The 20755-nt window shown below is 36.5% G+C and overlaps 2 protein-coding genes across 2 annotated transcripts; both read left to right on the top strand.

The window, feature by feature from the left end:
• The first annotated feature begins 7151 nt into the window (after positions 1-7151).
• On the top strand, positions 7152-8294 carry LOC119997789 (gibberellin-regulated protein 4). The gene is made up of 4 exons (XM_038844977.1): positions 7152-7316; positions 7408-7452; positions 7580-7613; positions 7856-8294. The coding sequence occupies exons 1-4, from the start codon at positions 7254-7256 to the stop codon at positions 8035-8037; spliced, it is 324 nt and encodes a 107-aa protein (XP_038700905.1). The 5' UTR covers positions 7152-7253; the 3' UTR covers positions 8038-8294.
• A 983-nt stretch (positions 8295-9277) lies between these two features.
• On the top strand, positions 9278-19246 carry LOC119996121 (structural maintenance of chromosomes protein 4). The gene is made up of 28 exons (XM_038842646.1): positions 9278-9477; positions 9790-9879; positions 10059-10160; positions 10365-10541; positions 10633-10763; positions 11136-11214; positions 11295-11452; positions 11539-11614; positions 11783-11911; positions 11978-12122; positions 13236-13366; positions 13694-13846; positions 13941-14130; positions 14606-14739; positions 14981-15139; positions 15972-16280; positions 16364-16540; positions 16732-16815; positions 16895-17104; positions 17223-17312; positions 17445-17566; positions 17646-17801; positions 17891-17998; positions 18095-18155; positions 18326-18460; positions 18593-18680; positions 18789-18861; positions 18971-19246. Exons 1-28 carry the CDS (start codon positions 9319-9321, stop codon positions 19089-19091), a joined length of 3747 nt encoding a protein of 1248 aa, XP_038698574.1. The 5' UTR covers positions 9278-9318; the 3' UTR covers positions 19092-19246.
• The last annotated feature ends 1509 nt before the right edge of the window (positions 19247-20755 follow it).

Raw genomic sequence — 20755 nt, 5'->3', positions numbered from 1 at the left:
TAAGCATGCCACTGAAGCAAGTAACCTCTCTGTGTTCAATGCAAATGTGAGGGGGGAAAAGATGTTGGCATGTTGCAGTCACGAAAGAGAAGTGGTAAGTTTGCTAATTAATAATGTGCATTAAGTAGCAAGTGCAAGCTGTTGAATTTTGCATGATTAATTAAGTCACTGTCTCCCCTCATAATAAATGATACATACATAGATATATATATATTACTATGTTAGTCATATGTATGTATGTATGTATGAAGCATGATGGTCCATACAAATCAAAAGGATAGGATAAGGCTTCTCTAATAAATCCTATCAAAATATGTGCTTTTTTTTTTCTTCTATGTTAGACTGAAGTAATTATCCGGCCGAATAAACTGTAATTTGATCTCTCTATTTATTACATTTGGTAATAAGAGAATTTTCATCATGATAATTGATAGCCTGCAAAGACATGAAAAAACCAAAATGATTACATTGAAAGTGATCAATCAGGCTGAGTGTATGCAAAAAAAAAAAAAGAAAAAAAAGAGATTGCATTTTCAAAAGGTGAAAAAATAAAAAATGGGACCATAATATAATAAAAATAAATTCCTTTGAATTTCCATTAAAATTGATTTGTGTAAATTCCAAATTTTGTTGCTTTTGCTTTTGGGGCCTCTCAAGGATCCAACTAAGCCAGGCTTGGCCCACAGTAATCTCTTTTCGAACTTGGGTTAGGTAACATGTCTTATTCGTAACTGTCAGTCCAACTACGAGATCCCTAATGGGCCCCCATTACTGTTCTCGGGGCGTCAGTCTCCATTCCATCACTCAATTGAACTATTGTAGTCTCTTAAGAGATCAATCAATCGAACTCATACTTGGCTCAAGCTCAACTTGAATATGCCAACAATTCCAACACATTCCCCTAATTTAAACTTAATCCATATTTATTAAGTATCTATTGACAAGATATATTTGCGTTTTGAGAATAAGTCACACATCGCTAAAATAAAAATTTAATGGACAGATTATAAGTCCATGATTTACTTTACTTAATAAGATGAGTTTTAAAGCTGTGAACCTTGAAAGACTCTGGAGACTAGAAGACTCTTGAAACTTTGTGATGGGTTGGATTTAAATTTGGGTTCGGAAAGCTGATGGTATCTTAAAAGGATGGTCAAGTTTGGGCTATGAATCAAGTAGCTAGATCAAAGTGTGGGTGTGTACATGCAATTGGGTTGAACCACATAAGGATAAGGTTTCATCATGCTTTGCTCTAAAATGAACAGTGCAAAATATGCCAAGTGGATGGTCAAGATGTAGTGATGCCTTGATGAGGCCCACATAGAAGAGAAAAAAAACAAAAGGGGGGTTAAAAAGAAAAAAAAAAAAAGAGTGAAACATACCCTAATAATAGTCTGACAAATCTACCGAATGGTCCATTTTAGACAGTTGTAGAGACATTAAATTCCATTGGAGGAGAGGAGTTAGTTTCATGATTTCCCATTATGAAGAATGTGACCACGATTTGGCTTCTAGAATCCTTCAAATCATGATCACGACATCACCCTCTCTCTTTTTGTTTATTGGGTGTAACTGGCAAGCCAAGCATCTGTGACTGGATTTTCTTCCCAGATCTTAACTTCATCTAAGAAAGAAAAGGAAACAAGAGTGGAATGGAGGCCATAATGTTTATACCCAGGCCTTACAACAAAGTTAGGTATGACTTGGGCCTTATTTAGATGGACAAGAATGTATTTGGGCTAGTCCATTGTTCAATTCAGCCACCAATTTTGGGGCAAACTTACGTTACCTATTTACCTGAGTGATGACCTCAGAGCCCAATACGAAACGGGCTTAGCCCAGCTGACACCTTCGATATGAGGTCACAAGAGACTGAAGCCCAATAGTTATTTCATCATTCGAGTCTTTATCCCAAATTTTGAGTCGGGTACGCAAGTCTACGGAAAAAAATCAAATAGACGATGAAACATCAATTATTCAAGGAAACAATGCCATGAAGTTTTCGATAATTATCTTAGCAGACGAAAAGTTATTCTCGTTATACTTTTCTTTGCTAGTTGGGAACGTTTTATGAGCTTAGACGAAGAAGTTGTCTGCAATGAGAAAGAACCTTTGGAGGCCGAAGAGTTAGTACTTTTCGCGGTTTCCATTTGGAATATCATAGGGAAATAAATTTCGAGTTTAATTAGGTATGGACGGTTAATTATATGCTTCACACATGGTATCTATAGCTATATGATGTATATCAATGCGATCTGTTAATGAATTAAGTTCATACTATTTTAAACGATTTTCCCGCAAATGAAATGTACTAATATAATTCTTATTATATCTTTTCTCATGTGACCACATATCTAACGAAACATTCATATTTTTGCTAGTCCTAGCACTAGTTATGTCAATGGCAATCTTCCGCTATCTCGGTTAATTTGGTGGGTATATTATTTCTTATACCATTTTTAATCTCGTGGTTGATGAGATCCAACGGCTGAGATTAGAAACTCATAATAAACTATAAAATTTATGAGCATATTTACTGGAGCAGTTTTGTATATATAAAAACTCCCTTCATCTGAACACTTTGGTTAGAGATCTCAAGACAGACAAAAACACTACATGTGCATAGGCATAGTGCGCACACAGTATCATGCAACGAAGACTTACAAGTTACATCCTCAATAATTCATTCTTTGTGTCTAATCGAACGTACGCAAACTTTATGATCATAACTATTTTTTTTTCCCATAAATTTAACCATATAACAAAAATATTTATTTATTTATTTGTTCTTAAAAAGAAAAGAGTAAGTGGCATGAGAATGCGTTGAGCTAGGATGAAAAAATGAGCAAGAAACAGGATAATAAATCAAGGCCATGTGACACCACATGGAAGAACATGAGTGCTGCTGCTCCTGTATATATATACATGCATATATATCGTCCTGTACCCTGCACTATACGACCTAGTATTATTCATTATTCCCAAGCACAATTGTTTTCATGATACACTCTTGTTTGCTATCACTTATTCTAATGCTTAAAAATATTGTCCAAGATCCTACTACTTCTATATCAATAGTTTGTGTATTATTTTATTTGATGCACCAATAATATTTGAGTTAGAACAAATTTATTGATTTTTTTTCATGTGATGTCGTCATTACTTATTAGGCAAATGAAAATGTATCATTGTGTCTGAGGTGCAAGACCTTTAGTTATATATCACTCGGTTGAATTATGCTAATCCGATGAAAGATATTAGTCTCGTCAGTTGCATCCAAATTGACATTAGATTTAATTAACTGGTTAAGCTATATTATACTAAACTTTCGCAGCCTAATTAGTTTTGTTAGAGAATTTCGTAGACTGATCCAGCACAAGCTGGAGCACATACATTTATTAATGTCGGTGATTGAGAGGGAATATGGTAATGGAAATGGGGTACAGCGCACGGTGCGCACTTTTGTCATCGCGGCGTAGCTTTAGATCACGTGGTAGCACATGTATAAAGACAGAACTTTTTCAGATTTTGGAAATTATTATTTTATTTTTATTGACTTCTATTTGCAAATGTGGGGGCCACTGATCCCTAACTACTTAGAGCATCCACATCAGATTACCTAAATATGAATCTGTCTGTAAAATAGGGAAAGATTATAGAGATTTTGTCAAAATAGAGCTCTGCATCAGATTACCTAGAGGTTCCCTATTTTACAGAATATGAACAGTAGTTCCCTACATCTAGAGAACCACTATTCACTTCCCTAAACATAAAATAACATTTTTTACTACTTTACTTTCTACTCTCTCCTCTCTCCTCATTTTTTCCCTCCTCTCTCTCTTCACTCCTCTCTTTCTCACTCCTCTCTCTCTCTCTCTCCTCACTCTTTCTCTCTCCTCACTCATCTCTTTCTCTCTCCTCACTTTTTCTCTCTCCTCACTCCTTTCTTTTCCTCTCTTCTTTCTCTCTCCTCTCCTCACATTTTGACTCCTTTCTCTCTCTTCTTTCTCTCTCCTCACTTTTTCTCTCTCTTCTTTCTCTCTCCTCTTTCTCTCTCTTCTTTCTCACTCCTCACTCTCTCCTCTCTCTCTCCTCACTCCTTTCTTTCTCTCTCATCACTCATCTCTTTCTCTCTCCTCTCCTCACTTTTTCACTCCTTTCTCTCTCTTCTTTCTCTCACCTCTGTATCTCCTCACTATTTCTCTCTCTTCTTTCTCTCTCATCACTCATCTCTTTCTCTCTCCTCGGTCTCTCCTCACTTTCTCTCTCTCTTCTTTCTCTTTTTTCTCTAATTTTTAATAACATTAATTTATTATTTTAATTAATATATTGTTTTAAATGTAATTAATTTATTATTTTAAATAGAAGTAATTTATATGAATAGAATAAATAAAGGAAAGAGAAATAAATATTATTTTAATGCAATAGAGAATATGATAGGTAATCTGATGCAGTGTTGATTGGATGGAGAATCTGTAAAATAGGGGAAAGTGACGTTTTGTCTGTATTTTAGGGAATCTGTTATGAGAAACTGATGCAGGTGCTCTTAACTATCTTACCCACCATAGTACCATACCCCCTCTCCTCCCACCAATGCACGGGATGGGGGGAGCTGGAATTGCGGTCAACTGAAAATTTTAGAATTTTTTAAATCTTAACCGTTGGTTCAATCTCTTGGCCCCCTAACTTACACGTTGCACCTCCTATATCCCTCTCTTCTCCGCAACACCTCCGTTCTCAGTCTAGCTCAGAAAACCAGACAATGGATCCGAATAAGAAGAATTAGAGTTTTAATCTCTCCAGCACACCTCTCTTTTTCTTGATAAATCTGAATATGTGAAGTTAAAAGACAAAAATTACAACAAAGGCCAACTCCAAAAGACAAAAGAGTGGCTACAAACCCATAAAAAGCCCGCAAAGGGGAGCCATAGACTCAAAAGCCTTAACCAGCATAATCACTAGAAAAAGAACAAAAACACATCTAGCAAAAACCAAAATCACTCGAGGATAAGAAATCCGAGGTTACCCTTTTAGCCTAATCATCATCAAGTTTTGAATCATCGAAGGCACAGTTATTACACGAGGTAATATATTCTTCTCAAGGGTTTGGTCCATCACCGGAAAATTACCGGACGCTAGATCTAAAAGATTGATTCAAGACAGTGAAGCTTTGAGAACCTGATGGTGTTGCAGAGGAGAGAAGACGAAAAAAGGGCAAAAAATTAATTTTGTCATGTTGAGATATGTCCACCCTTAACCATCAGATTAAACCAACGGTTAAGATTTAAAAAATTCTAAAATTTTCGGTTGACCACAATTCCAGCTCCCCCCATCCCCCAATGCACCGGCTCTCTTTCGACCTTTAAAAAAGATAATTAGTTTTTAGGATGGATGTGGGGCTTCGGGCACTTACAATAGTACAATTGTTAATGTCCCCAATAAAATTAATCTTGGATCTTACTTTTATTATACAAAAAGTCAAATTAAATGAGTATTTTAATACAGTCACATCAGCAAAACACGTCTTTCAATATAGTCATATCAACAAAATATAAATTTCTATACACTTTCACTTCCCACCCAACGTGGAGACCAATAACATTCTATTCCTCTATTATCCACAACAAAACTATACCAAAACACAAAATATCAATACATTCACATAAACAAAACACTTCTCCCAATACAATCACATCAGTAAAATACAACATCTTTATTGGCGCAGCCCTTGAGAAAAAGTTCGACAAGTTTTTTTTTTTAAAAAAGTAAAATTTTGGAGCCATTGATCCCCTAACATGGGATTCCACCTTTTTTTTTTCTTCACTCTATAACGGGGTTTTAGTTATTAACACCCTAATGATCAGTGTCGAAATCAACAGATGTGAAGGAAATGGGACAAGTGATGTGGTAGATTAAAAAAATGCTTCAATGATTGGGATTAACCGCAAATGCTCTAGTTAGATTAAAAAAATTCAACACCAACACACCTAATAGTGAAAGATTTGCCATCAATTTGATTGTTGAGCCAATGCTTATTTAGTTCCTCTTAAGTAGTATATAAGTTCCCACTACAACACACTTTTTTGCCTGGATGTAATACTCTGGGTAGTGTGTTGTAGTATTGCGTTATATCTACTTAGGTTGTATCTCAAAAAAACAAATGTAGCTCACGTGAGAATGTGAGTGGAGTGTGTGTGTGTGTCTGATTGTGGTTGAAGTGCCTGTGTCTACCATCTGCGTACTCCCACATCGGTTAGTTTAGTTCCTCTTAAGTAGTATATAAGTTCCACTACAACACACTTTTTTGCCTGGATGTAATACTCTGGGTAGTGTGTTGTAGTATTGCGTTATATCTACTTAGGTTGTATCTCAAAAAAACAAATGTAGCTCACGTGAGAATGTGAGTGGAGTGTGTGTGTGTGTCTGATTGTGGTTGAAGTGCCTATGTCTACCATATGCGTACTCCCACATCGGTTAGTTTAGTTCCTCTTAAGTAGTATATAAGTTCCCACTACAACACACTTTTTTGCCTGGATGTAATACTCTGGGTAGTGTGTTGTAGTATTGCGTTATATCTACTTAGGTTGTATCTCAAAAAAACAAATGTAGCTCACGTGAGAATGTGAGTGGAGTGTGTGTGTGTGTGTGATTGTGGTTGAAGTGCCTGTGTCTACCATCTGCGTACTCCCACATCGGTTAGTTTAGTTCCTCTTAAGTAGTATATAAGTTCCCACTACAACACACTTTTTTGCCTGGATATAATACTCTGGGTAGTGTGTTGTAGTATTGCGTTATATCTACTTAGGTTGTATCTAAAAAAAAACCCCAAAAGGCCAAAACATTCAAATTGTGGAATAGAAACTATAAAGCACCGACATATGTGTCAGGGTTAACACTATTTTCTTTTTTGTAAAATTAGTTTTTACAGGCAAAATTATTACAAGTACTTTTGCAATTAGTGCACCTAGGCACTGGTCAATTGTTCTTTGATTGTTCAAAGCCACTCCATGTCTTTTGACTCTTTTCAATGTAAACCCAGGCCCATAGTAAATCCATACACTAACTAAACACAACCAACCCTCTTGATGGCCCAACCTCCCTACATCTCCCACATAAAACAATCTCTATTTATACCCAACTAAGAACCCCCATATCTTCAAGCAAACAAGCCCTTCTTTTTCTGTCTCTTATTGTTATCTTCTTGTTGTGCTTTGTCTTCTTGAGAAGTGTTTGTTTGTGAGGGGGAAAACACCATGGCTAAGTTTGTTGCTATCCTGCTTTTTACACTCATTGCGATTTCCATGCTCCAAACGATGGTGAGACCCTTCACATTCTCTGCACCCACACAATTTTTTGTGGGTTTTATTTGCTGAGATGCTTATTATTTGGGTTTCTCTGGATTTGCAGGTTATGGCTTCAAATGGAAATGGAGGTCACCACTACAACAACGGGGTAAGTAAATAACCTAACTCTGTTTTTAGTGCTTCTAATTGTGATAAAATACTTAACAAAATCAGATCTTGTGTTGTTTTTTGCCATCAATGCATCTTCACTAACAAAACCCACATTTTTGTTTCAGAATCGCTATGGAAATGGGAGTCTCAAGAGCTTCCGTACGCACTCTTTCTTTCTTCTCTACTCTTTAAATTCTGATCCTTCCATTTTCTACATTATTTGGTTCCTCTGATGTCCCAAAAAAAAGCCTGAGAAAATGACTGAGGACTGTGAGGAGTCAAAGCCAAGCAATGGCTTGTGGTCAAAATTTTGGGAAACTGTGTATTTTTTATTTGCAGAATTTGTGGGTGTTTTTGACCATTAGTGGAATTAACAATGATAATCGGTGTGATATGACCAGAATGCCCAAAAGAATGCGACAGGAGGTGCAAGCAGACACAGTACCACAATGCCTGCATACTGTTCTGCAACAAGTGTTGCAAGAAGTGCTTGTGTGTGCCCCCAGGTTATTATGGTCATAAAGAAGTGTGCTCTTGCTACAATAACTGGAAGACCAAGGAAGGAGGACCCAAATGCCCTTGAAACTTCAACACCTCTTGATTGGTCTCCCTTTTTTCTTGTAACTGTCAAAAAAGCAGTGTTGGTACTGCAGCCACTTATGTCTATGTCTAACTAATTATGATTCTGTTTTTGGGTTATGTTGGAAATGTTTTTTTTTTTTTGTTTAGTCACTCCATGGGCTGAGGCTCTTTAATTTCCTCTTACAATGAGAGTGGCTACTGTGTTACCTATCTAATTATTATATATATCAATGAAATGAATTTCATGTTTTATAATTACATGCAGTGCTATTACTATCAGTAGGTCCACTGAGTAGTTTTGGGTTCAATTTGTTATGCTTCATTAATTTTTTAATATTGATAGGGATCCCAACAGTTAGCATCCCAATTAGGTAAGATGTATGGATCATGTGAGACATATGAAGCTCGCGAATTTATTTTCAAATTTGTTGTGTGTGTAAGGAGTTATGGTTCATTAATTATTTGTGAGTTCTGCAACCAGAAAGTGAAGGCAGTAGGGTTGCAAGGTTAAATGTGAGTCTGGCTGGTGGTCTCAATTTTCAAGTGGAGCACCAAAAATAGTTACCAATGTGGCAATGCCCCTCTAGGTTTTGAAGTTTTGGTCCTTTGCACAATATGAGTTTGGATGTTGACAAAGGAACAGTGGTCTTATGCTACCATTGGCATTAATAACTAGGAATTGCGAACCATTACTAACACGTTTTGTCATACTTCTCATGGAGTTACAGGGGCGGCCTTTGTTTACGCAAAGAGCAATGCCCATGTCAATCATTTTTTTTTAAAAATATCGTTGAAAAATATGGTTCTCATTGGAATCGAACATTGAACACACATATGCCTAACTCAATCGATTGTCAATCGAATCACCTCTCGTTTGCTCTATGTCAACCATTACTATTTGGAGGATGTGATGTGCATTCCATATTCCTAATTCTCTCCCTATAATCCCCTTTATTATATATAAAATTTATCCAATTTTGTATCTTTAACTCCGGCCCATTTACATTTTGAGCTGAACTTCAAGCTGGAAGCCCACATACAAGGCCCAACCCATAGCGCATTACTCTTTGCCCAATCAAATATTCAAAAAGAGTCTCCTCCACTACTTTCGAATTCCCGCCATAATTCCCTTTTGGTTTATTTATCGACCTCCGCGGAAAAGAAATCTTTTTTTTTTTAATTTAATATCCAAAATCCGAAATCAAGCAGCAGAAACTCGGTCCACAAATCTTCAAATCTGAACCTGAAACTGCTAGTGTTACCGGCTTCGAGTTGAACTCGAATGGGAATGGAGTCGGCGGAGTTAGCGGAGCGCGAGTCCGACTCGGTGCGCCGGGGATCGGGATCGGGATCCGGAAACCCGAGGCTGGTTATCAACGAAATGGTGATGAGAAACTTCAAATCCTACGCCGGAGAGCAGCGTGTTGGGCCCTTCCACAAGGTTAGGGCTTTGATTTTTATTTTCCGTTTGGTGACTTTGTTGGTGTAAATTGATAACTAGGGTTCTGTTGTTTGTCATGCTGTGACAGAAAATTGGAGTAAAAATTAATGGTTTCATTTGATTTCTTGCTCTGAATGGTCTTTTGGATCCTTAGTTGAACTTCATAAGAGAGGTGGACTAGACGATATTGAACTTTCTGTGAATGAAAATTTGAGGCAAACTGAATTTATATCAGCTTCTCGATTATTAGATGGAGTTTATAGTTTATCTGCCAAACGAATTACCTTTTTCTTTTCAATTTTTCTGTTCCAGAGTTTTTCTGCAGTGGTTGGACCCAACGGCAGTGGAAAAAGCAATGTGATAGATGCAATGCTATTTGTCTTTGGAAAGCGAGCGAAACAGGTATCTTCTGTTTGAATCTTCCAGATACTTACTTTGAGAACGAAAATGACATGATTTTGTAGCTCCTTCTGCAGCGATGGTATCCTTCTTGAATTTAGTTTAGATTATGTGCTAGATTTTTCTTTCACCCCCTGTTGTATGTCCTCATTTTGCTTACTTATGTCACTTTAAATGTGCAGATGCGGCTTAACAAAGTTTCAGAGCTTATCCATAATTCAACTAATCATCAGAATCTGGATAGCGCTGGTGTTTCTGTTCATTTTCAGGATATAATTGATCTGGTAACTGAAAATATTATGCGTTGTTTTGGTTAGTAATGATTAATGTAGCCGTTTGGTTGATTGCTAAGAAGTATAATTTGTTCGCTCTTTAATATTTTTTCTATCTTAGGAATTGGGTTCTATCGTGATTTCTTTAGTCAATCAAATACTTTTGTCCTTCATTCCCTTTATCAATATTTGAGACCCATATTTCTAATGATACAGGATGATAGTACCTATCAAGCTGTGCCTGAAAGTGACTTTGTAATCACGCGTGTAGCATTTCGGGATAACTCATCTAAGTATTACATTAATGACCGGCAAAGTACTTTCACTGAGGTTACTAAGAAGTTGAAAGGGAAAGGAATTGACCTGGACAACAATCGATTCTTGATTCTTCAGGTTTATCATTTTTATGTGCCAGTTCTTATTTGAGCACCATGCACAAAGTTTCTTTTAATATTTTCTGAGTTGTGTCGCTTGTTGATTACAGGGAGAAGTTGAGCAGATTTCATTGATGAAACCGAAAGCTCAAGGACCTCATGATGAGGGCTTTCTTGAATATCTAGAGGACATAATTGGAACTGACAAATATGTAGAGAAAATTGATGAATCATATAAGGAGTGAGTACCTTTTGTGAATTTAGTACAATTTTCTGGTGCTTTTGTTTCTGCAGTTTGCATACATGTCTACTCTAATGCAAAACAGCAAAGGAATTGTTAGAGGTTTACTTTGCGAATACTAAGTGGTGGAAAAATTCTTTGGCAAGGCAAACAAGTACTGCTCTGTGAGCTTGATGTTGTCTACGAGTGAAAGTTTGGGCCACTACTGGCAAATAGCGTGAACTAAATTGTTGTTGCCTTCTATTTTTATTGATAGGCCGAGATTGTGTATTTTTTTCCACTATCACTATTTGATATAGTCTTCACATTCTGATTGGTAAAGAATCGGCCCTATCTCTAAGATGTAATTATATTATTCCATTGGTCACACAGGCTTGAATCACTCAACGAGAAAAGGTCTGGGGTCGTGCAGATGGTCAAATTAGCAGAGAAAGAACGAGATGGTTTAGAGGTTTGTAAGTTTTCTTTTGTATTTGTATTCTCAAATTCTTCTATATTTTGTTAAGTACTTAATTTCTCTACATGGAACAGAATGTCAAGAATGATGCAGAAGCCTACATGCTGAAAGAGTTGTCTCTCCTGAAATGGCAAGAAAAAGCCACAAAGTTGGCTCATGAAGATACTAGCATGAAAATTGCAGAAGTGGAGGCAAATTTAACTAGCTTCGAGGAGAATCTAAAGGCCAAAAGGTTCATTTTGGTCACGAAAAGTATAAAATTCCAACTTTCATTTTACTGTAATATCACACTGTGAAATTTATTAATTTCTATTTTAGGGAGACGATTCAAGAAAGTACAAAATCGTTGAAAGAGCTTGAGGTTGTGCATAACAAATATATGAAGAGACAGGAGGTTTGCATTTCATGGATCTAATAACATGAACCGATGGATATGTTACAATACGCTGATATTAATATATTTCCTCAATTTTTTTTTGACTCTTATCAGTTTTATGCCATGTGGTTAAATTTTGCTAATTTATTTGATTTGAGAAAATTAGTTTGTGCTTTGATTTACTAGGAACTTGACAACCAAATGAGACTTCACAAGGAACAGTTTAAGGACTTTGAAAGGCAAGATGTTAAATACCGGGAAGATTTGAAGCATTTGAAGCAAAAGATCAAGAAACTTGAAGATAAAGTTGAAAGGGTAGGAGAAATACCTTATTTAATTGAAGTGAACTCGTACATGTATCTTATGTTGCTTACATTGCAGGATTCCTCAAAAGTTGATGGCTTACTGAAGGACTGTGATGACTCGACTACTTTGATTCCACAACTTGAGAATAATATCCCAAAATTGCAAAAGATCTTGTTAGATGAGGAGAGAATCTTAGAGGAAATAATAGAGAATTCTAAAGGTGATTTCTTCTCCTTACTTCATATAAATGCATTTGAGGATATTTTTGTAGATCCTGTCATATTTTGTAAATGTAAACAATTCCCATATGCAAGGTTTCGGCTGTGTAGGCAAGGTTGCTGCTTCCTAGATTTGAAACCTTGACCCCTTGGCTGTACTGAAGCAATCTTAACACTAGGGCTAAGATTCATTATTATAGATCCCATGTTATTATGGCAGTAAAAAGCTTGGAGCAAAGTTATCATACTTAATCTTAATGCTATGGTTTGTTTAGTCTGATATCATTGATGCATGCTATCCCAAAAGAAAACTCACAAAAGCATCCCATACCTGTGGTGGTGTAGGTCAGTTGGATTTGCTCAAAAGGAAGTCCAAATCCGAGCAGACTGAGAAGCTGCATACTTATTACGTAGCTGTTTAATTTGACATTGATTAATAGAGGAAGGAAGTCTTGGAGCTAAACTGTCAGTTTGCGCTTGAATCGGAAGTTGAATATTTATCTAAACAAATAACTAAAGGAAATGCAGGTGGTATTTTCTGCTAGTTTGGAACTCAAATATTAAGAGTGTACTTAGAGTTAGAGAGTCTCAAATATCTTAACTATAAAGGAATTTTCCATGCATAGGTATTTGACGGTGAATTTCGGACGTTTACTGAATATGGACATCTTGATTTTGATATCATTGTCCTCTGTTAATTGTATCACTGTATGTATTATTGGATGCTCATATGAGTTTAAGTTGTCTTTTTGTTGCACCAATTAATTCAATGTTTATTAAGAATCTATCTGGACACAATTTTTCTCCATTAGAGATGTGGATGCATAGAAATCATGATTTCGGTTGGAATTATTTTATTGTTAACACTATAATAACTAATAAGGACACAAACCAGAGGCAAATAACACATTTTATTTTGGGTATCATGGACAGTTAGCTTCTCGTGGTTTGTTTATGTGTTTCAAATGTAATATAAGGGAAGAGAGATGGGAGGGAGAGAAGTTACTCATTTATGAAGAAACAGCCCCTTTCTTATTTGCTGAATCCATTATTAAGCGGACATGCAACTATCTTTTTATGTTCTGACCCACTACATGTGTTTCTGTGGTGAGCAGTGGAAACTGAGAGATACCGCTCTGAGCTTGCAAAGGTTCGTACTGATTTAGAACCATGGGAAAAGCAGCTCATTGATCATAAGGGAAAACTTGAAGTTGCATGTACTGAAAGCAAACTATTGAGTGAAAAGGTAACCCTGACTTCTTTTGTCACTGACTTGTTAATTGACTATGAGTGCTATATGACAAAGCCACGTATACTTAGTATCCATCCATTTTTGGAGAACTTGACTGTTACCTGGAGTTAGTTTTATAAAAGATACATGATTCAAATTGCAGGTTAAGGAATAAAGAGTATATATCAGAACTCAGAGATTTCTTAGAGATAAATATTTATTGCCACTGTGTTGCTTCAAACCGATATTCATATTTGGTTGTTTGCATGTCAATGAGAACTTAGTGAATCTTGGTGGATGAGGATGTCATGCAGTGAGCTGAATTTGTTTGCTAATGTTCAGCATGAAGATGGTCGTGCAGCTTTTGAGGATGCAGGTAAGAAGATGGAGAGCATATTGGAGAAGATTGAATCAAAAAGTGCAAGCATTGCTAGAATACAAGGTGATATTGAAAAACACATGCTTGAAGCAAAGGAAGCTCGTAAAGTGGAACAAGTTAGTGTTTTTCTTATAATTGGATTTTGTTTTTTATATTGGACGAATTTTTCCCCCTTTTAGAATATCGTCAGAATACTGAAGCCTTATGCAGGAATGCACCAAGGAGCAGGAAGAACTGATTCCTCTTGAACAAGCTGTGAGACAAAAGGTTGCAGAACTCAGATCCATCTTGGAATCTGAGAAAAGTCAGGGATCAGTTTTAAAAGCCATTCTGCGGGCTAAGGAATCCAATGAAATAGGGGGAATATATGGCCGGATGGGTGACTTAGGTGCTATTGATGGTGAGTCTGCTTCATGATGACTAACTAGTGTTCCTTTCTGCCCCTTAACGAAGTTCTTTTGCATTTTGAAAAAAAAAAGATGATTAGTGTATCATGACCATTTACTCAATGGTGAGTCTGCTTCATGATGACTAGTGTTCCTTTCTGCCCCTTAATGAAGTTTTGCATTTTGAAAAAAAAAGAAAAGATGATTAGTGTATCATGTCCATTTACTCTTGCCATATCTGAATTTTCACAAAATCCTTTTACACTTTTCAATTTGTTAAAGTACATATAGGATGTCTTGCTAGGGTATTGGTGTATCGGAGTTCCATCATTTTTATTTAGTCCGGAAGAATACCTGGGAAATTTATGGCTTTTTAAACCTTCAGATTCTGTGCCTTGATATTGCTCCCTATTTCATTTCGCTTGCTTATAGGCTTGTTAGATCAGTTTGTCAAGGTCTTTACTAATTTGGTACATTCTCTATCTGCAGCAAAATATGATGTTGCTATATCAACGGCATGTCCTGGACTTGACTATATTGTGGTGGAAACAGCGACAGCTGCCCAAGCATGTGTTGAGCTGCTTCGCAGGGAGAAACTTGGTGTTGCAACTTTCATGATATTGGTATTGTTTGCTAGTCCTTCCACTTTTTCATATTTGTATTCACTTCAGTTTAATTCGTTTTCTTTTTACTAAATTAGTAAAATTCAACTCGTTGTTTTGGCAGTTTTAGGTGTTTTTTGAAATATTGAACATAGTAATGGCAGTTGGGGCTATCTAGGTTCTTAAGATAGGGAAGGCATTAGTTATTGTAAATTTACAATTCAGAAAATTATGAAGGCAGTTTCACTGTTTTTTCGTGCAGGAGAAGCAACTTGATCTTTTGCCAAAGTTGAAGGAGAATGTAAACCCACCAGAGGGAGTTCCGCGCCTTTTTGATTTAATAAAAGTTCAGGACGAAAGAATGAAGCCTGCTTTCTATGCAGCAATGGGTAATACTGTTGTAGCAAAGGATCTTGATCAGGTAGGTCCAGTATTGAAAAACTCTCATATGCACAAATGTGCACACAAAGACGTGCAGGCTGCAGATATAGACTTGCAGGGATGTTAGTTGTATCATGCATTCAATAGTTCTTGATGACATCATGCTCATTTCCCGCCTCTTAAGAAAATTCTAAATATCAGGAATTTGTCTCTGTGGATGCCCACTATTCTTTGAGGCTTGAGTTTCAGCCTGCTAATGGTTGTTGTTTTGTTGCTTGTGATTCCATCTGCATTTTGTACCAAAGAACAATTTTTGTCCATAAGAGCTAATTTATGGGCTTAACATTGTTCTTTTTTTGATCTCTGTTTATCACTCTTATATTCTCTCTGAATTGGAGCTAATGGTGCAGCAGATTGGAAGAGTTATATAAAGTGATGACAAATTAGAGAAATAAAATAATCTGTTGAGCCCCAAATAGCAGTATGTAGGTTAGAACTTTTGATGGCTCTTGAACCAAAAATGTCAAAACTGAAAAGCGCAATGATAAATAATGATGCACGTATATATATGAACAAAAATAAGAGTGAACTCCCTGGCAACCATACACCTTCTCTTCTTAATATGCAGACCCTCTTGTCTTCTTATGCTGATATGCCCTATGTGCTAGTGGGATCTTATAATTGTTGATCCTTTTGTCGTCTCATAGCATGAAAAACATCTCTGGTACTTTTCTGAAAATGGCTTCCCTTAAATTAAAAGCAGCACTATCTTCAAATTACATGTAACAGTCTTTTGTAATTTATGTTGCATTTTCATTTTGGTGTTGATTCTTATCTGGTAGTATTAATTCTCTCTTCTTTGTAACTTTCAGGCAGCACGTATTGCTTATGGAAATAACCATGAATTTCGACGGGTGGTTACTCTCGATGGTTCACTGTTTGAGAAATCTGGTACTATGAGTGGTGGGGGAAATAAGCCACGTGGTGGAAAGATGGGCACGTCTATTCGTGTGAACAGTGTGTCTGGAGAAGCCGTTTCAAACGCTGAGAAGGAGCTCTCTACAATGGTTAACACATTAAATAGTATCCGCCAGAAAATTTCTGATGGTGTAAGACGATACCAAGCCTCAGAAAAAGCAGTTGCACACTTGGAGATGGAGTTGGCTAAAACCAATAAAGAGGTAATGTACTGCTAAGAAGAGATTACTGTTTCTTGTGATTCGGCATTTGATGAATAAATGATATTACGATGATTTTGTTACAGATTGACAGTCTGAATTCAGAACATGGTTATCTTGAGAAACAACTGGATTCCCTGAAGGCTGCATCACAGCCAAAAGAGGATGAACTTAATAGGCTGGAGGATCTCAAGAAAATTATTTCTGCAGAACAAAAGGAGATTGGTAGACTTATTCAAGGCTCAAAGAAGCTGAAGGAGAAGGTAGAAAGTTAATCATATATTCATCTTTTGGCTCATGCAAATTGCAACTCCATCGTTCTGAAAGTCCATATAATAATGTTGTGTAATTGCATTGCTGATGGTGATTCATGTTTGTGCAGAACAAATTTGAATATGCTTTTTTACTTGGTTAGTTGTTATCTGGATTGATTTAAAGTGGCTTCTACTTTTAGGCTTCAGAGCTTCAGAGTAAAATTGAGAATGCTGGAGGTGAAAGACTGAAAGCACAGAAGTCTAAGGTCACTAAGATTCAATCTGTAAGTTGTGTATCACTAGCAGATGTCTAAATTACAACCAGTGCGTTTGTGTACTAATTTGTTCCGTCCATCTGGTTAGGATATTGATAAAAATAGCACAGAGATTAACCGTCACAAAGTTCAAGTAGAGACTGGCCAGAAAATGATAAAAAAGTTGACAAAGGGGATTGAGGAGTCTAAGCAGGAAAAGGAGCGAGTTATTGAGGAGAAGGACAAGTTGAGAGGAATTTTCAAAGAAATAGAAGAGAAGGCATTTGCGGTTCAAGAGGATTATAAAAATACACAGAAGGTTCCTTTTATCTTTTATATGCTCTCTTCGTTCAGATTTTTCCTTCAAAAATAGTTCTCTTTTTTATACTTTCTAAAATTTACTCTTTCTTTTTAATTTTTTTTCCTTCCTTATACAGGCGATTGATGACCATAAAGATGCATTAGACAAAGCAAAATATGAGTATGAGAAAGAAAAAAAGGTTATAGATGAGATGCGGGCATCAGAGGTACTGTAATGGTTTTTCTTTCCTCCTAGAAACTTAGCTATTATGAGAACTAACGCATCTTTACCTTTTCTTGTTTTAAGCAAGTTATTACAATTTACAATTGCTGTGTTAATTATCTCTCTGATTGTACAGGTAGATGCTCATTACAAGCTGCAAGACATGAAGAAATCATACAATGAACTTGAATCAAAGGAGAAGGGGTACAAGAAAAGGCTTGTTGACTTGCAAAACGATCTAATGAGGCATCTGGAACAGTAAGTAAATTTGGGTTCTTCATTTGTTTAGGGGTGTGTCTGTCTTTTTGGCATGTTTAACTTTGGGTCCTGGTTGCAGAATTCAGAAAGATCTTGTTGGCCCAGAAAAGCTTCAAGCGACTGTTACAGATGAGACTCTCACTAAAGCTTGTGATCTAAAACGGGCCCTTGAAATGGTTGTCTTGCTGGAAGCACAACTGAAAGAGATGAACCCAAATCTGGATTCAATTTCAGAGTATGAAATTAACTGCTGTCCATTAAAGCAGTTCTCAGTAATGATTTGTATCTGCATCTTACCTTTGCTAATTGATCTGTTTAATGTAGATATCGGAGAAAAGTTGCATTGTATAATGAGCGAGTTGAAGAGCTGAATATTGTCACTCAACAACGCGATGATATAAAAAAGCAATACGATGAATGGAGAAAGAAAAGGCAAGTAGAGTTCTTCCAGTGATTATATTTTATCCCTTCACTATTTGAGAAATTCCCACTTGCAAGAAAAGTTTACTCTACGGGACTGTGTTTCAGGTTGGATGAATTCATGGCAGGTTTCAATGCGATATCTTTAAAGCTGAAGGAAATGTATCAGGTTTGGAACTGATCTGTGTGTGTGAGTGTGTGCTGGCATGCTCTTCTGCCTGTGTTTGCATGTTGCATTTTCTGTCCTCTATTTTCTTAATGTGGACAGATTAATGTATAGTCATTACCCACTACTTGATTGCGTAGCTTTATTTATCTTCTCATTGTTATTTGCTACAGATGATCACACTTGGAGGTGATGCTGAACTTGAACTGGTGGATTCTTTGGATCCTTTCTCTGAAGGAGTTGTTTTTAGTGTCAGACCTCCAAAGAAGAGCTGGAAAAATATTGCAAACTTATCTGGTGGGGAAAAGGTAGTCTTAAACACTTTTGACTCCACTCTTTGATAAATCCTTGCCTATTCCATGAATTTGAAACATCATCGTCTAATAATGAGGAAACATTTTTGTTTGCTAGAATAACATATGGCCTTATAATATTTTCAGACTCTTAGCTCTTTAGCTCTTGTTTTCGCACTTCATCACTACAAGCCCACCCCACTATATGTTATGGATGAAATTGACGCTGCTCTGGGTAAATATTTCTTGTGATGATGATCTTGTTCCATGTTTCTTATACTTAATACTTATCACTTCACCCTTTAGTCTTTTTTCATTTATAACAATTCTTGTGGAGTGCCAGATTTCAAGAATGTTTCCATTGTTGGGCATTATGTGAAGGACAGGACAAAGGATGCACAATTTATAATTATAAGGCAAGGATGGACGCCCTCCTCAGTACATCTTTTCTATATTTATTTTGCACTTTTTTCCTTTTGATGTTATAACTAAAATTAAATGCCTTCTGAATATTTTTTTTTGCAGCCTTAGGAACAACATGTTTGAGTTGGCTGATCGGCTTGTTGGTATCTATAAAACTGATAATTGCACAAAGAGCATCACCATCAACCCAGGGAGTTTTTTGGTGTGTGAAAAAGCTTCTTAAGGTGTTGTAGCTTTTCCTTATATGAGTTGGTGTCACTATGATCTTGTATAAACTTTTTTTTTTTCGCTGTTGCTGTAAGATGGCTGTAACTCGCAGATGTCACAGATATTTATTATTGAAAGAAGACTTTGCCAAATTCTTATTGCCACTTCTAGCCTCTAGGCATAAAGTCACTGAGGTAAGACTACAGTGCCTCAATCATGTGATGAAAGACCTTTCGCCTTTGGATAAGTTAAGTTAGACTTTGGATAGACTTGCAGCACCCACAAACCCAAACACATTAAGATATTGTCCATGGGGGTTTCAATATTGTCCTCTTTGAGTTGAAATCTTCACGGATTTGTTCTTCCATGCCCAAAGTTCTCGCTTAGACAAAAAAAAATGATCTTAATGTGTTAGGTTGTGGATTCTCATTATCTATTACGGCTTCCATAATTTTTCCAATGTGGGATCTTATCAGTAAGTACGGCCTGTGAATTGATGTTTGTGCATTGACTTTCTATGAAGCAATATTAGTGAATAGATTCAATTCAAGTCATGATCAATTAGTTGCAAGAGGCCGTAGGATTTTGGAATATGCACCATGAATAATGCAGGAAACGAATGAGGGAAAAAAATTGAACACAAATAATAAAAAAAAAGTAATCAAAAACTAACCGAGACTGGTTGAATTAATAATACAAAGACAAACCTGATCATCGTAACCTGTTGATCAAAGCATTTCACCAGCCTCATCCAAAAAAAATATTGTGATATAATCAGGGCGAAGGTACTGCCTAAGCATCATTTCTAACTCACGACCAGGAGTACCAACGACATGGACACCGGCTTGAAGAACTCGTCGATCCTTCCTAACACACTCATGAACCTTAACACCAGGATAATGTTTTTGTTCTCGCATTACTTCTTCAATCTGTTGTACGAGTTCTCTGGTGTGTGCCAAAACCAAAGCTTGGCAATGAGCCAAACCATAATCAAGAAGCTGCAAAATGCCCGAGCACAAAGTTGCAGTTTTCTCGGTTCCTTACTGACCCTGCTGAATACTATGAAGAATACTATGAAGACTGTCGAAGAATTCCTGCTCAGGTTCCTCATGAACTTCAAAGATAATTAAGATTAAAATGATTATCATATCTCGTTAAGAATACAAAAGAACAAGAATTTTGAGATAGCTAAGTCAAACGTTAACATAAAAGCAAAATTCTTAGATAAGGATCTTCATAATGACTACATGCTTTGCTTAAACATAACATATCTAATCTTTGCATACTAATGAAGGCAGCAAATTCAGCATTTTTTTTTGAGAAGGAATATTTGATTTTAGCTCTTTATTATATATTTTTATTTTGTAATCACTTCTATTAATATTTTTTTTGAATACAGGGGAGGTGATGGAAAAGCTTGAACTTGAGATTTTTATGAGATACCACACAAATGAATGCTTCCTAAGCAAGGGCGAAGGGAGAGGGGACTACACTAGGCTGTAGACCCACCAAATTTTCTCAATTTTTTTACATATATATACACTATTACAGATAAAGTAGGTGAAAATTTGAGGCATGCCCGTGAGGACAAGGTAGAATGCCTAGAATAAGTGAGGGCTAAAGCCTAAAAGTAGGTAATAAGTGCAGAGGCTAAAAACAAGTAAAGCCAGAATAAGTGGG

Source organism: Tripterygium wilfordii, chromosome 4 (assembly GCF_013401445.1).
Source record: "Tripterygium wilfordii isolate XIE 37 chromosome 4, ASM1340144v1, whole genome shotgun sequence".
Classification (NCBI taxonomy): Eukaryota; Viridiplantae; Streptophyta; class Magnoliopsida; order Celastrales; family Celastraceae; genus Tripterygium; species Tripterygium wilfordii.
This window is presented reverse-complemented; position numbering and strand designations above follow the sequence as displayed.

Excerpts from the sequence above, each read along its gene's own strand:
- LOC119997789 (XM_038844977.1), top strand. The coding sequence starts at position 7,254 with ATGGCTAAGTTTGTTGCTATCCTGCTTTTTACACTCATTGCGATTTCC. Across the intron at positions 7,317-7,407 it reads TTTCCATGCTCCAAACGATG|GTTATGGCTTCAAATGGAAA; the intron begins GTGAGACCCTTC and ends CTGGATTTGCAG. Across the intron at positions 7,453-7,579 it reads GTCACCACTACAACAACGGG|AATCGCTATGGAAATGGGAG; the intron begins GTAAGTAAATAA and ends TTTTTGTTTCAG.
- LOC119996121 (XM_038842646.1), top strand. The coding sequence starts at position 9,319 with ATGGGAATGGAGTCGGCGGAGTTAGCGGAGCGCGAGTCCGACTCGGTG. Across the intron at positions 9,880-10,058 it reads TTGGAAAGCGAGCGAAACAG|ATGCGGCTTAACAAAGTTTC; the intron begins GTATCTTCTGTT and ends TTAAATGTGCAG. Across the intron at positions 11,215-11,294 it reads AAGAACGAGATGGTTTAGAG|AATGTCAAGAATGATGCAGA; the intron begins GTTTGTAAGTTT and ends TACATGGAACAG.